This window comes from Dermacentor andersoni, chromosome 3 (genome assembly GCF_023375885.2).
Source record: "Dermacentor andersoni chromosome 3, qqDerAnde1_hic_scaffold, whole genome shotgun sequence".
Classification (NCBI taxonomy): Eukaryota; Metazoa; Arthropoda; class Arachnida; order Ixodida; family Ixodidae; genus Dermacentor; species Dermacentor andersoni.
Genome location: NC_092816.1, coordinates 178301335 through 178318336, shown reverse-complemented (window position 1 = coordinate 178318336; position 17002 = coordinate 178301335). Strand labels below are relative to the sequence as shown.

The following is a 17002-nucleotide window of genomic DNA, read 5'->3' as shown; positions in this document are numbered from 1 at the left end:
TACATCACGGTGCGCCGATGTAGCTGCCACTTATCGTGGCCGCACCTTCTCGTCAGGCGTTGTTGAAGATCTTCGTTTCTGCTCTGCCGTGCACAAACTGTCCACTGCATGTTGTTCGCAGACCAATGGACTCAACCGGACCTTCACGGAGATGCTATCCATATACGCTTCTCCGGATTACAGCGACTGGGATGACACATTACCGTACATGACATTTGCATATGACTCGTCCAGTCACGAAGCCACTGGTATTTCTCCATTTTACCTGCTGCTCGGCCGCCACCCAACTTTGCCCTTCGACACACTCCTACCACCCACGACCAACGTTGCAACTGAGTGTTTCCGCGACAGCTTCAACCAGATTCACAAAGCACGCGAGATTGCTCACTCACCACTCACTGCCTCGAATGTTGCACAGAAGGCGAGGAACGACAGCCGCTACCGGGATGTTTATTTCTCCCCTGGGTCTTTAATTCATCTATGGACACCGAGCCGCTGTATCGGATTGTTCGAAAAACTTTTCCAGTGCTACACAGGGCCTTACAATATCCTGCGTCAGCTCGGCGATGTGAACTACAAGGTCTCCCCGCACGAATGTTCATCCTCTGCGTCTGTACCCACTGACATTGTTCACATGTCTAAGATGAAGCTTTACGTCACTGCGACTTCGCCTCTTGCATTAACACTAGCGCCGAGAATGGAGCAGTGGGGCACATTACGACTATCAACGAAGACGACAATTTGGCGCAGAGAGCCTGAAGCTGTTTCGGGCAGCCATTGGGCGTATGTAGCTTTGGTGCAATTTGTAAATACTTGTAAATACATATTCGCTTGACTATTTCTCCCTCGTGGCAGTATGAAAGAAATAATAGCTCCAAGAATCAACAGTCATTCGTAATGCAGGTTGCTTTAAAATAACTATTTTTCTTTGCATGAGTAGGTGACACAGCTGTGGCCTATACTGAACCTGCAACCGCGATTGCCCCAGGAGCTCCCATGATCGGCTGACGAGCACTTTGCATCAATTTACTGGGTAGAGCTGGCGTCCGTGCCTTCTTTGTATTTGTGCACGTGTCCCGCACAATTGTGGATGCGGCATTAAATGAACTTTTCCCCTAAATGTAGATGCTACAGCTGTAGAAAATACTGACCCTGCTGAGCGTGATTGCGCCAGAAGCTGCCACAATTGGCTAACGCCCGATCAAGATTTGTACACTGGCAGTGTCCTTCAATACTTTTGTTTGCGCCACGACAGTTCCCTCACATTCTTATATATCGAAAGAAGGTCGTAGGAGAGGCGCTGGCGTAAGCAGAAGGGCATCCATCAGCCGCGCTAGGGCGGGCGTGGCTGCAAGATTATGCGAATTTTTCACGAGGACAGACACATCTCCCGATTTATTTCGCTATGTTTGCAAACTGAACGTGCAACGAGAACTCTAGAGAAACTAATTTGGCGTGCGAGTTATTGTGGCTTAAAATACATACATCGGCGAGGTGATGAACGTGGCCCGCCAAGTTGCACTACTCGCACAAAACGTGTCAGTCTGCTCTCTCGGGCGATAGCAGTTCTCTGCGTCCCGCTTCCTAACCCTCATTTTATTGCAGCGTGTCATTGTCTTCCCATACACTCGAAACACAAATACCTTTGCACAAGTCGGAGTAGTTCGTAAAGTGCGCGCGCTCGTTCCAGTAATGTGTGCATGGATTACATATTATAATTCTTGTTTTCATTTGGCAGAAATAATTGTGCACATTAATTCAGTGATGGTGTAGAACGTCCCAAATTATGGTAATTGGTGATTTTGTCAGGGAGGGCTTCGGAAGGATCGTATCAATAAAATGGCGCAGCCGCTGCCCCACCACGTTACATAACGAACCTTGTACCAGTAAACCAGATAAACGCTGACGGCAAAAAGAAATAAATTTTACTTGATTCATTTCATGGAGTGGTAAACTCAGAAGGAGTATGAAAAACGTACTTTTAATGCTGATTTGGGCAGCAATTAGGATCGTCGCTAGTCTACGGATGCCTTAGCAGGACAGCCAATTTGTTTAACAAGAGGTTGTCATTGTAAAACGCTAATTAGGTGGTAACTGCAAACACTTATTGAGACAATGCATGATACCGTGTCACATAACGAGGCTGTTTTTTCCGCTTACACGAGTAATCAGGTAAGCCTTCACAAATCTTCGGAATGGCGCTTGCTTTAGGTTATGTAACTTACGTTGCAGCGAAACATTCCCTTTCGCAATACACACGTCTGCGCGAATAACATCTTCGGTATCGAAATGTTTTTCACATATGCGAATGTTTTCCAGTGAAAAAGTGAAGCCGAGAGACTTTCGGCTAGGTATGGCTCACTTTCATTTCTTTTGTAGGTCTCTGTCGGTAGGGAACAAAAAAAATGAATTTCTTTTTCGCCGACGCCCTTGGGCCCAGACCGATACGCTGGCTCGCAACACGTATTGTCACAATGTCAGAAACAGAGGTCGTGGAGCTCTATTCAGGAGGCACAGCGGCAGGTAGGCTTTTTGATACTGAGCGCAACTGGACTTCTTCACTGATCCTTCACAAAAACGCTAATCTCTACTCGCGTCGTCGTCTTCTTCATCGGAGTACTGACGCGGTAATATTAGGCTTTTCCCCTGGCATGAAGCATCGCTATCACCACACCGGGATATATAGGCGTATATATATATATATATATATATATATATATATATATATATATATATATATATATATATATATATATAAATCGCTGAAGAATTCTTACAGCAAGATTAATGACCACCTGTTACGCCAAATTACATGGCAGTGCCAGCTGAGATTACGATTTAGCCGGTTTCGCACCTTGACTAGAAAATCCGCACATCAAGTGCGGATTTTCTAGTCTGAATTAAGCAGCTGTTACTATTCTAAGTTAACCTGGTAACAAAGCAACGTTATGGAGCTCTTTCAAAATTGTTCGCCTTTCAATTTGAGATCACTGTACGGAAAGGGACGGGGAACTTCAACGCTGCGTTTTGAAAAATATCAACTTCACAGATATTATTCAGAGCAACAATTCAGAGCAACAGGAGGAACTCGCGATAAAGCTTTCTGTTGCTGAATATGTGCTACTTAAACGTGTTATGCGAGTGTGAAAGGAGCCCTAAATGCCTCTAGTGGCCAGTCGCGCGTCGATTTTTTCCTCACGCTTATACGTCATTGAGGCGGCCTCGGTTTCTGGGTCTAGTGGTGCCCCCATGGCTCATCGCCTGTGGCACTTCTGCACAGGAATGCGTTTTCTTCTCACGCATACCGCATCACGTGATGGTGGCAAATTTCTGTTCTTGCACTCTTGTGAACTGGGGTCAGGTTTCTGGGCACCCATCTTGCCGACTCGTTTCGGTAACCCAACGTATCATGCAGCATGTGATGGACCTGAGAACGACCAATACACCGTGTGGACGCCTCGTCTAGCATCGTTATGCGCCTGTCCGCTAATACCACGTCCTGTACTCTAGTGATGTCGTTTTCATTCGCGGATGTCGAGGGACGACCGTTTCGACCTTCATCCTCCACATTCTGCCTTCCTTCAATGAACACGCAAAACCAGTGACACAGCGTTTAACGATACATGAACTCTTCAACATACAGCATCTGTAGGCGTTCATGAATGATGGACAGACTAATCCCAAGTGCCCCTCGATAGCGTATAACAGCACGCACTTCCATTGGCAAGCATGTTGTCAGCACACGTGTGGCTGCCATCGTGATTTGTACTCGATAACCTTGGGCACGCCGGCCAGCTGCTACTCTATTGTCTTCGGCACTGAGCCCATACTTCAACCGTTCTCCGCTGACACTTCTTCCATCGTTTAATCAGCAAAACGTGTGGATTCTTATGTCAATTGTTTGTTTCCCCTGGTGTACCATGTTCTCTTTAAAACATGGCGAAACTTACTTCCGGAACGTCCTTAGTAACAGGAGGCCTTCCTAGTTGCGCAGGTGATCCTAACTTAAGTTGTCTTCTTCTAGGTGCAATGTCCATGAGTGAGCGGGCCGGCTTTGTACACGTTAACCTCCTCTTCGCATTCGGCTTGTTATATTCACCGCATGGCGCTGAAGTCCTCGTGTTTTCTCCAAGGAGAGCATGAAACCAATTTATGGAGTAGCCGAAATATGAACTTGCCAAACACCTGCACACGAAAAGCAAGAATCTCAAGGGTTGCTTTATGGAGACCAGTGGCTAAAATCAGTATAGCCACAAAGAACAGCCTAGTTATTCTACTTCACTCCTAGGATGCACTACTTCCAGGAATGAATACGACGCACACTACTACCTCTACACTTCTACACTACGCACACTTCTACCTCAACGCCACCGCTGCGGTGGCGTAGAGGTAGAACACCCGCCTCACGTGCAAGAGGTCCGTGGTTCGAATCCTGGTGCCACGCAATTTTTCACCGGATTAAAATAAATCCACGTGTTGATAAAATTGCATAAACAGGCTTGGAGTGTGGCGAGTCTAGCAGTTATCTAGTGAGGCGAGTCTAGCAGTGCTATTGGAGAAATTAGAGGGCAGTAAATTGGATATAATAGGGCTCAGTGAAGTTAGGCGGCCAAAAGAAGCATATACAGTGCTAAAAAGCGGGCGCGTCCTGCGCTACCGGGGCTTAGCGGAGAGACGAGAACTAGGAGTCGGATTCCTGATTAATTAGAATATAGCTGGTAACATACAGGAATTCTATAGCATTAACGAGAGGGTGGTAGGTCTTGTTGTGAAACTTAATAAGAGGTACAATATGAAGGTTGTACAGGTATACGCCCCTACATCCAGTCATGATGACCAGGAAGTCGACAACTTCTATAAAGACGTGGAATCGGCGATGGGTAGAGTGAAAACAAAATACATTATACTGATGCGCGACTTCAATGCCAAGGTAGGCAAGAAGCAGGCTGGAGATAAGTCAGTGGGGGAATATGGCATAGGCACTAGGAATAGCAGGGGAGAGTTATTAGTAGAATTTGCAGAACAGAAAAATATGCGGATAATGAATACCTTCTGTCGCAAGCGGGTTAGCCGAAAGTGGACGTGGAGGAGCCCAAAGGGCGAGACTAGAAATGAAATAGACCTCATACTCTACGCTAACCCTGCCAGCATACAAGATGTGGACGTGCTCGGCTAGGTGCGCTGCAGTTACCATAGGATGGTAAGAACTGGAATTGCTCTAGACTTGAGGAGGGAACAGAAGAAACTGGTACATAAGAAGCCGATCAATGAGTTAGCCGAAGGAGGGAAAATAGAGGAATTCCAGATCAAGCTACAGAACAGGTATTCGGCTTTAACTCAGGAAGAGGACCTTAGTGTTGAAGCAATGAACGACAATCTTGTGGGCATCATTAAGGAGTGTGCAATAGAAGTCGGTGGTAACTCCGTTAGACAGGATAGCAGTAAGCTATCATAGGAGACGAAAGATCTGATCAAGGAACGTCAATGTATGAAAGCCTCTAGCCCTGCAGCTAGAATAGAACTGGCAGAACTTTCGAAGTTAATCAACAAGTGTAAGACAGCTGACATAAGGAAGTATAATATGGATAGAATTGAACATGCTCTCAGGAACGGAGGAAGCCTAAAAGCAGTGAAGAAGAAACTAGGCATTGGAAAGAATCAGATGTATGCGTTAAGAGACAAAGCCGGCAATATCATTACTAATATGGATGAGATAGTTCAAGTGGCTGAGGAGTTCTGTAGAGATTTATACAGTACCTGTGGCACCCACGACAATAATGGAAGACAGAATAGTCTAGAGGAATTCGAAATCTCACAGGTAACGCCGGAAGAAGTAAAGAACGCCTTGGGAGCTATGCAAAGGGGGAAGGCAGCTAAGGAGGATCAGGTAACAGCAGGTTTGTTGAAGGATGGTGGGCAGATTGTTCTAGAGAAAGTGGCCACCCTGTATACGCAATGCCTCATGACCTCGAGCGTACCATAATCTTGGAAGAACGCTAACATTATCCTAATCCATAAGAAAGGGGACGCCAAAGTGTTGAAAAATTATAAACCGATCAGCTTACTGTCAGTTTCCTACGAAGTATTTACTAAGGTAATCGTAAATAGAATCAGGAACACCATAGACTTTTGTCAACGAAAGGACCAGGCAGCATTCCGTAAAGGCTACTCAACAATAGACCATATTCGCACTATCAATCAGGTGATAGAGAAATGGGCGGAATATAACCAACCCTATATATAGCTTTCATTGATTACGAGAAAGCGTTTGATTCTGTCGAAACCTCAGCAGTCATGGAGGCATTACGGAATCAGGGTGTAGACGAGCCATATGTAAAAATACTGAAAGACGTCTATAGCGGCTCCACAGCCACCGTAGTCCTCCATACAGAAAGCAACGAGATCCTAATAAAGAAAGGCGTCAGGTAGGGAGATCCGATCTCTGCAATGCTATTGACAGCGTGTTTACAGGAGCTATTCAGACACCTGCATTGGGAAGAATTGGGGATAAAAGTTAGTGGAGAATACCTTAGTAACTTGCGATTCGCTGATGATAATGCCTTCCTTTGTAACTCAGTGGACCAATTGCAATCCATGCTCACTGACCGGGAGAGGCAAAGCAGAAGAGTGGGTCTAAAAATTAATCCGCAGAAAACTAAAGTAATATTTAACAGTCTCGGAAGAGAACAGCAGTTTACGATAGGTAGAGAGGCACTGGAAGTGGTAAGGGAATACATCTACTTAGGGCAGGTAGTGACGGCGCATCCGGATCATGAGACGGAAATAATCAGAAGAATAAGAATGGGCTGGTGTGCACTTGGCATTATCCCTCAAGAGAAAAGTGTATAATAGCTGCGTCTTACCAGTACTCACCTACGGGGCAGAAACCTGGAGGCTTACGAAAAGGGTTCTACTGAAATTGAGGATGACGCAACGAGCTATGCAAAGAAGAATGATGGGTGTAACGTTAAGGGATAAGAAAAGAGCAGATTGGGTGAGGGAACAAACGCGAGTTAATGACATCTTACTTGAAATCAAGAAAAAGAAATGGGCATGGGCAGGACATGTAATGAGGAGGGAAGATAACTGATGGTCATTAAGGGTTACGGACTAGATTCCAAGGCAAGGGAAGCGTAGCAAGGGGCGGCAGAAAGTTAGGTGGGCGGATGTGAATAAGAAGTTTGCATGGACGACGTGGCCACAATTAGTAAATGGCCGTGGTTGTTGGAGAAGTATGGGAGAGGCCTTTGCCCTGCAGTGGGCGTAGCCAGGCTGATGATGATGATGACACTACTTTTACTTCAGGAATAAGAGACTGCTCGCTCGGACTTGTGGATCTTTACCCGAACAAGCAAAGTATAAAAGAGTGTAAGGTTTAAATGCTTCTAATCGCATGGTATTTCACCCTCTATAGGTTCACTGCTTCGCGTTACAGCTAAAACTATAGTAGATTTTTTATTCAGCTGCGAAGCTTTCCCTATGAGAAACCCGCAAGGGTTTTCTTCGTACTCGTTACTTCCGCCTACTTTAAGGCAGTTGTATCTTTATAGTTATTCGGTTTCTCCACCGTGTTGATCTTCGCAAAACGGGCTTTCAGTATTTGCAGCACTAAATTTCGAGATCTTGGGAGGAGAACGTGACAGTTTTTTTATAATAATTGTTTTATAAAAGTGCATCATGCTACTTGCCTTTATCGTTTTTGCAGGTGATGTGCCAGAGGCATGGATATAGAGCTACTCCAGATCCTCCTAAATGGTGCCAGTTGTGCGGAACGTGCAAGAATGGGACGTGCAAAATTTCACCAGACTGCCTATTATGAAATAACACCAAGCGTAGAAGCTCCCAAGGAGGATAATAAATATCCGGTATGTTCTTGTGCTTTGTTGTGTCCTTTGAGATTGTAAAAACGTACACGTGCGGAGTAGATCTCCGAGGGTAACTACAGTTTAAAGTCGAATAAAAACATGCCTCTTTATGAAATGAAACGTGCAGACGGGTACTTCATACTGTTTTACACGGATAACATGATAGAAAATATGCTCCGCGAGCCTTCATAATATTAACAATTAATTTTCGCACAAGTGCGTACGCTGTAGTGAAACGAATACCGCCTTTTTTAAGTGTGCGCATTGCTACATTGCCAGCTACGTCGCTTTCCGCTTCGGTTGTGGTTGTGCAAGCGAAGGATCCCGGAACTTTCAGCGGGGCCGATGGCGCGAACGTTAAAAAGTGGGTGGCTATGTAGGAACGCGTCAGTGGAATCAACAGATGGGAACGTAGGCTTATGCTAGCTAACCTGTTCTGCCTAGGAGACATGGCAAAAATCAGGCACATACCCAGAGGAGGGCTCGGGGGGGCCCGCCCCCCCCCACGCCGAAATTAAGTGGCATACCCCCCCCCCCCCCCCCTATTCGCCCACGGCACTATTCCTCCCACACATCCCTAAAGCATCGACAAATCAATCTACTTGGCGGTCAACATTTTGCTGCCTTTTACAGCGAAAGCAGTGTATAACTTCTGTATTATTTTTCGGCCTCCGTTGACAGAAAAAATTATCATGTGGGCCGATCCTGGTGAGGTGCAAAAAGGGTCCAAGATCAATGGCACATACCTCTGTGGAATCGGGAACCTATAACGCGCGCTTAAGAATTTTCGGGATCGGCCTACGATGGAGATTTCTTAACGCCTGCTTCACCTCCGCCGCGGGTGGGCCCAGTATTGCAACATCTTCGGGATCGGCCCATGTATGGGGAGTTCTTAACGCCTGCTTCACCTCCGCCGCGAGTGGGCCCGGTATTGCAATATCTTCGGGATCGGCCTTGGTATGGGAAGTTCTTAATGCCTGATTCACCTCCGCCCCGGGTGGGCCTGGTATTGCAATAGCTTCGGGATCGGCGCACGTATGGGGAGTTCTTAATGCCTGCTTCACCTCCGCCTCGGGTGGGCCCGGTATTGCAATATCTTCGGGATCGGCCTACGATGGAGAGTTCTTAATGCCTGCTTCACCTCCGCCGCGGGTGGGCCGGGTATTGAAATATCTTCGGCATCGCCCTTCGTATGGGAGTTCTTAATGCCGGCTTCACCTCCGCCCCGGTGGGCCCAGTATTGCAACATCTTCGGGATCGGCCCACGTATGGGGAGTTCTTAACGCCTGCTTCACCTCCGCCGCGAGTGGGCCCGGTATTGCAATATCTTCGGGATCGGCCTTGGTATGGGAAGTTCTTAATGCCTGATTCACCTTCGCCCCGGGTGGGCCTGGTATTGCAATAGCTTCGGGATCGGCCCACGTATGGGGAGTTCTTAACGCCTGCTTCACCTCCGCCGGGGGTCGGCCAGGTGTTGCACTATCTTCAGGCCGACCCGCAGCGGAGGTCAAACACTTTGCTTTTCGTTTCAGAGCTTTGACTGTCGTCAGCTTTCGCAGCAATTCCATCTTCACTGAGTGGAATGGTTGACAATTTTTGCACTCCTTTTGGAGGGCGGTAATTATCGGTATCTCCTGGGGTGTGGAGGCCAGTTTTCTCATCGATTCCAGGCCTTCGCGATTAGGTCAAGATCAATTAATTTGTCACCATCTATCGCAGTAGGCAGGGCGTAGCTTATAGTTTTAATTATCATATTTTATTTTATTTATAACGCCCAACTTTCATGTCACCATGTATTCAATAATCCCCCGCATCTCTGTTGCTTCGTTAGTTCAACCTTTGTTTAGACTGATCCAGGGGCCAGGAAAGGGATTCGGTTCATAGTGGGCTGGTCTGTATGCTCTAGGAACGAGTTGTAGCCGGAGAAAACGCCATTAGTGTTTAACTTTTCATTTTGCTTCCTTATTTCCTCGAGTGGCTCCCCGCGAAGCCGGCAGATACTCGGAATCGTATATCCGTGATGTGGGTTAGATAAGGTAGAAAATAAAATATTGCAAAACAGCCTCCATCATCAGACCCTGCAATAACCGTTCAACCCATAAGCAGTGACTGTCACCCGTTCCCTCGTCTATATATATATACTTTTTTCCTTATTGTGCAGTACTTTTCGTGCCAAATTGGCACCTGGAAACAAGAGTCGCAAGGAGATGAGAAATGCAGCGATCTACTAAGGGAGAAAGCCAAGGCAACAGCCAAACAGGGAGAAAAGCGAAAATTGTCAGTGAAAATATTTATGGGTCAACATCCTTTTATTGAAAAGGAAGGAGAGAAAACACCGGTGCAAGTGGAGAACAATTCCGTGTGGTTTGAATGACGCTTCTACAGTTATCAATCGAGCGCCTGGCGTACCCATTTCCCTGCTGTGCTAACGGGGGGGGGTTCCAACCTTCCGCGGTAGCCGCAGCACGTCTAGAACCGCAACGTCCTGAGCTCTACGTGGTTGTACGGAACTGGTGACCACGCATCGTAACGTAATTTTGCCAATAACAACTCGAGTCGGTTTTGCTACTTGGTACAGCAGTAAACGAGGGATCCAAAAGCACTGTGTGATTGTTCCGCAAATATACATTTCTCTATAATTCTTCCAGAGCTAATTAAAAAAAAACGGTACTAGAGATCGTTATTTTGCACTTTCGCTTGCTAACTTGTTCTTGGCAAGGTTCTTCCTGCGCATGTTTCATACGCGAGTCCATTTGACGTGGTTCTTTGTTTGCCAATAAAGAAGAGGTGTATCTCACAGGCGTACCTGTGAGACACATGTTATTTCTATTCTCTTTTGCGGCTTCAAGCGTCTTTATGGCAAATGGTGAGCATTATTCACATTTATACTAGTAAAGTACCCTCCCCCTCATTTGCATAGAAACGGTACCTTAGGTTGGGCCCCCCCCCCCCAAAAAAAAAAAATCCTGCGTACGTGCCTGGCAAAGGTGGGGTGGGAAAACTACGAATAGGAACTAATCAGCTGGGGACAGTGCAAAGAGAAATTAACAGAGTTATTTGGCAAACCAGCCGCCCGTAAAATTAACCGCAAAGCAGGAACTGGCTTCCCGTGCCTATGTGTCGTTCATCCAGGACGTGGTGGCACTTTGTCGTAAAGGCGATTACGACATGACAGACGCCAGACGCCTAGAAGGCCAGGCACGTGCTGAAGGCAATTGCTGGCGACGCCTTTAATCTGCTGAAGCAGGGTGCGAGACCGGGCTAGTTGATTTTCAATGGTGAAGTGACTAGCGCAAGCGCAGACACGGGGCACAAAAGGGCGCCCTTTTGGGCACCGTGTCTGCGCTTGCGCTAGTCAATTCAGCATTTAATCTGCTCATGTGCAAAAGCTGCTCTACAGTTGATGCTGTGAACAAGGCATGCTGACAGTTCGAGCAAGCCGAAAGCCGACGAATCCAGCAGCCATTCGCCAGACTTCCCAATACTGCCGCAACGTCGACGTGTGAAGAGGAGCCCGTACAGCAGCATGCGTCGCCATCAAAGGGCGTGATGCGAATCTTTCGACGTGAACTGGATGCGATGGCGGCCGTCGGTTTTTGATCGCATAGCCCTGATGCTAATCCTTTTTCAGTTCCCCTCTCACAAACCATGGTTCACCGGGAACTTGAAAACATTGGTCTACATTTTGTCTGTGCTGTGGCCAACCCCAGAGCCAATGAATATGCTACTATTTTCGCTCCACCCCGACGCTTCTCTCCGCGTTATCGCAATTCGACTGAATGGAGAACTGTGGACTACGAGCCGATATGTTTCGCCTGTCGCCGCATTGGTCATGTCGCCCGATAGTGTCGCAACTCTTGGCCCTCAACACCTCGCACACTAACCACCCTGAGCCATTTTGATGGAGATGTCCGGCATGTTCCGAGTCTAACAGCGCAGACAACTCTGCTAGGAACACGTGGTACAGTCGCGCAGTATCGGCGCACGCGCACCAGTCTCGTTCTCCGCAAACACGTCGCCCTTCGTGTTCGACGCAGCTACATCGCCTTTCGTCCCCTGTGGCTTTCTGCCGCACCGTTCTTGGCCAGCGTTTTTTGTATTTCCGAATTTCAAATTCAGAGTCTGAATGCCGAGAGTAGCTTATTAGCGCCAATTGCAGCTCACAGCCCTGGTTCCCGGATGACTTCGCGAAAATGATTGCATCTTACCTCACCTCTGCACAGGCCACGTACATACGTCTCCTGCTGAAATCGTACAGTGACATCTTTGATTTTGGCGACAGGCGTTTAGGCCAAACATTTGTTGTTCACCACGCTATAAACACTGGAGACGCGAATCCTATTCGTGGGCGTCCTATCATGTCTCGGAAGCTTAACGTAGAATCATCCACTCAGAAGTAGACAAAATGCTCTGCAAAGGGTCATCGAGTCATTAGCCAGCCCTTGCGCTTCGCCTGTTGTCCTTGTGGAAAAAAAATAGTACCTGGCATTTTTGCGTCGATTATTGCCCCTTAAACAACATCATGCGAAAAGACGTCTGCCCACTACTACGTATCGACGACACCTTGGACAGCTTCCACAGAGCTAAATACTTCTCGTCCAATGATCTTCGATGCGGTACTGGCACATTTCAGTTGATGAAATGGACCAAGCGGAGACGGCCTTCATCATGCCTGATGGTTTATATAAGTCACCATCACCGAGCGGGAGTGCTCCGCTTAATTTTGGGCTGTCGCCAAGTTCCGGGCATGTTTGTGCGGCCGCATGTTTTTTGGTCGTTACAAACCACCACACCCTCTTCTGGTACTCTTCCCTCCGGGACCCGACAGAACGGCTTAGTCGCTAGTCTTTGCGGCTCCAGGAATTTTTATTTATTGTCAACGAGAAGTCTAGACGTCTGCACAAGGACGCTGACTGCCTCTCTCTTCACCACGTGGGTCCACCGATTCGACTGCGCATGATCCGGTGACCTGCGTGATAGCTTTTACTGACATCACCAACATGCGCGCTGAAAAACGCGACGAATCCTTACTGTCTATCATCGCCGGAGTGCAACTGGTAGCACCAACGGCACGTTCCGCTTTGTCGTGCTGCACGACGGCATCCTCTACCGCCGCAATACCAGCCCTGACGGTCCTAAATTACTCATTGTCCTTCCTCGTCATCTGTGATCCGTCGCTCTCGAGCAACTTCACTATGCACCGATGGCGGGACACCTTGGCCTTTCGCGTACATACGACCGCGCATAATGCCGGTTCGTCTGGTTGCGTCTCTACCGCTCCGTGCGTCGTTACGTCGCAACTGGCGAATTGTGTTAGCGCTGGAAGAAACCTCCCCTGCCACTTGTCGGACGACTCCGTCTAATTGAAGTGCCCTCTGAACTGTTCTTTCGCGTAGGCCTTCACCTGCATGGCGCTTTTCCGACGACGACTAGAGGGAATAAATGGATCGCCGTCTCTAATAATTACGCGACACGCTACGCGATAACAAGGACGTTGCCGAGTAGTTGCGCCACTGATGTCGCCGATTTTCTCCTCCACGACGCTATTTTCCACCTCCGTGAATCTCGACAGTTACTTACAGACCGCGGCCGCTCGTTCGTGTCTCGAATGGTGGACGAACTCCTCCGCTTTTGTGCCACTGAACACAAGCTGTCCACCGCCTACCACCCACAAATGAACGGCTTTTCGGAAAGTCTCAAACGAACAGAGACATGTTGTCGATGTACGTCTCCAACAGTCACCGCGACAGGGACGCCACGCTGGCCTAGGTGACATTCGCGTATAACTCGTCCTTACATGACACCGCAGGAAATCCACTCTTTTATCTTTTGTATGGTCGCAACCCCACGTTGCGGTTTGACACCATCCTACCTTCTGAGCCACGAGTTGCAACTGACTATGCTCATGAAGTCATCGATCCCGCTCACATGGCGCGTCAAGTCGCCAGATTTCGCTTTTTAGACTCGCAGCATACACAAAAAGAACGTGACGACCGGTGCTGTTGCGATGTTAATTTCGCCCCGGCTGCTTGGGTGCTCATCTGGTCACCATGTCGTCTGGTCGGCCTCTCCCAGAGGTTTCTCTCTTGCTAGCAGGACCGTATGAAGTACTACATCAACTTAGCGACGTCAATTGCAAGGTCTCGCCGTTACGTTTTGATCCATCCTGAAGTCCTACGGCGGTTGACATCGTGCACATTTCGTGGCTGAAGTCATACTTCCCTCGCAGATCTTCGCCAAACGTGCACCGATGCAATGTCTCAGCACCCGGGGATCCTCCTACGGAAGGATAAAAAAGAGACAGGAAGAAGACCGCGAGACGCTGGCTACTGCATTTTATTGCTGGTCAGCCATCTTAACAACATTTACTCTTCTTGTGTATGTATTGTAGATACAGAATACACTGGCTCTGTTGGTGTAGCCCACAAGAATAAAAACGAGGTGCATGAAAACACGTCTTTTTTACTGTCAAACAGTCCGGCCGGTGGGCCAGCCTTTGTAAGTGGCATGTAACCAGACATCCGCAGGCTTTTCAAACATTTCTAAAATGTTGTTATAGAAGCGGAAAATTATTTAGCGGTAAATTGATACGGTTATACATTGAAGATACACAAACTGCAAGCATGCACAATTTATGAGGTAACCATGCGCACGGCGTCCCGCTTTGAGAGGGCTCAGTGATCGCGACGTGATACATTTTGCTATCTCTGTACCAACTGCTAAAAGGAACAAGCGCTTTAAGCTTATCAGAGATTATAATAAAGCTAACTTTGACGCTATGAACACCGATCTTTCTTTTTCCTCGACAGTTTTTATATATCTTACACCAACGCTTCAGTCGAAGAATCGTGGGCATCACTTAGAGGTAAAGCAATGCATCTAATAAACAAATATATTCCCTTAAGAAAGGTTTATCAATCATCTAACGCGCAGTGGTACACCAGACACCTTAACCAAATGTTTAACAAAAAAGGCAGACTTTTCCGTGCTGCAAAACAATCGTCAACTACTGACAAATGGTCCGCTTATGCCGTAGCAGCAAAAGTCTACTCCAATGCTTTAAAAGAAACTAAATTTAATTTCTATAACACCACACCTCCATTGTTACTCAGAACGAATCCGAGACGCTTTTGGAACACCGTGAAAAGCCGCGATAGTCAAGGTATAACTCTTACTAATGAATTCTTTTGGCATGTTCGAGTCGTCGACTTTGGTAAAAAGTATTCTCAAATTTGAAGATTGAAGTCCCATTCGGGTAGCTTCATCCGCTTTTTCGTTTGCCGAAATACCGGCATGGCCACGTATCCACAGGAGCGGGATGTGATCCCCAGCAATCTTAGTCTTGTGGTGAAGATACGCAACACCGGAATCTGCACGTTGGTTATCACATCGCCTGTGCCAGTTTGACATACTTTGTACGGGTGCTTTCGAATGCGTGAATTTCACCTATGTCATTGGCGGCTGCTGTCGAAGTGTATACATAAGGGCATCCTCAATGCCATATTGCTCAGGTGGCGTAGATGATCTCGTGCACTCAGGACGAAACGAGAATCGTTGCCTTGTAGAGAGCCCAAAATTCCGCACGATGAGCAGCGCTGAGTTCTAGAGCTATCAGTGAAAATTTTCGTTGTGGTTGTCCATTCTTCGTGTATATATTCTATGCATATATTCTAACGCGGTCTGATATGGGTCTAATCTTCAGGCATTTTCTTTTTCGCACTGCATCTAGGCATATGTGGCACGAATTCCATTGGTAATAGTGTCGTGCCATAATTTGTGACGCTTCAGCAGGAGTCGAAATAGATGGGCTTCCGACGGCCTGCCACAAGCTAGATGTAGCACGGGTTCTAGCAATATCCGTTAAAAATCGTCGTATGTACCACGTGTCTGTGGTGCATCCAAGTGTCTATTGTGAGGTTAGCACTTCAAGAGGCAAGCATACAGTTTCTGGTACAGTTGCTGAATGGGACGACCATTTCAGAAGGCCTAGGCATACTCAAAGACAGTTGTGCAGCCTCAAGTTTTCTCTTGCTTGTCGGAAACATCTTGTGCTCGATTGGTAGTTAATATCGCAGTGTAACTGTATCGTAGTGTAACGCATTATGAATCAGCACCATTGATCGACGGTAACTGCCTGACTGTGATCCGGCTAAAAATGTGAATACATTCGACGCCGACGAAATCTTCTCAGTATGTTTCTTCACTTGTGGCGGCCATGTGAGATTCCTATCAATCGTCATTCCAAGAAACATCAGTGTCTTGCCGTATGAAAGGGTGCGTCCACCCAAGACTAGTGAGTATTTTTGCATAGGCCTCCGCCTGAAGGGAGTAATAACATTTTTGTCGAAGGATAATTTCAAACCCCTTGGATTTAGGTAGGCCCATAATTTTTCCAGCGCTCTCTGGAGACGTTGTTCGGTGGTACTGCGGGAACACGCTGTGCTCCAAATGCAGATTTCGTCCGCATTGAGTGTGATGCTCACGCCACGGGAGAGGTTTCTTTTCAGAGGGATGGCGATTAATTCAATAATAGCGGGCTTAACAAAGCTTCTCGTGGCACTCCCTTTTGGACGGCATAAAGCGCCGTGAGGCCATCCGGAGTACAGATGAAAATTGGGTCTTTGGAGAGTCCACAATCTATGCGTAAAGCCGCCTCCAAGAGGAAGGGTTTCCGAAGCGTAAAATATTGCTTTATGATAGGCGGATTCACATGCTGCCTTAACGTCCAAAAATAATGCAGTTGGTGTGTTCCCCCAAAACAACTCCTCTTCAATTTATGAGACCAAGGTAAAGATATTATCCATTGTGAACCTGTTTTCACGAAAGACATTTACTTCCTCCGGGCAAACTTACGTAGTTTCAAGGTAACAATTTAATTGTTTGTGATAATTCTTTTCACTAGCTTCCTTACACACCTAAGGAGAGCTATGGTTCTGAAGGAGGCGTAAGTTATTGGATGTTTCCCTGGCTTCAATATAAGAATAATTATTGCGAGATTGCATTCCGCAAGGACTTTCCCATTTATCCATGAGGCGTTGTAGTACTCCAGAAGATGTAGGTGAAATGTTTAGACTAGAGTAGCGAGGGCGTCATAACTCACACCGTCACGGCCGGGTGACGGTCGTTTGTTTGTGTTG

At 47.2% G+C, this 17002-nt stretch overlaps 1 protein-coding gene across 1 annotated transcript in view; it reads left to right on the top strand.

The window, feature by feature from the left end:
- LOC140216482 (uncharacterized) overlaps window positions 1-7859 on the top strand; it is a 104518-nt gene extending 96659 nt beyond the window's left edge. Inside the window, exon 5 of the mRNA XM_072286805.1 lies at window positions 7706-7859. Within this exon, the coding sequence (XP_072142906.1) occupies window positions 7706-7819 (114 nt within the window). The 3' untranslated portion in view covers window positions 7820-7859. The remainder of the gene's footprint in view (window positions 1-7705) is intronic.
- Window positions 7860-17002: the final 9143 nt, after the last annotated feature.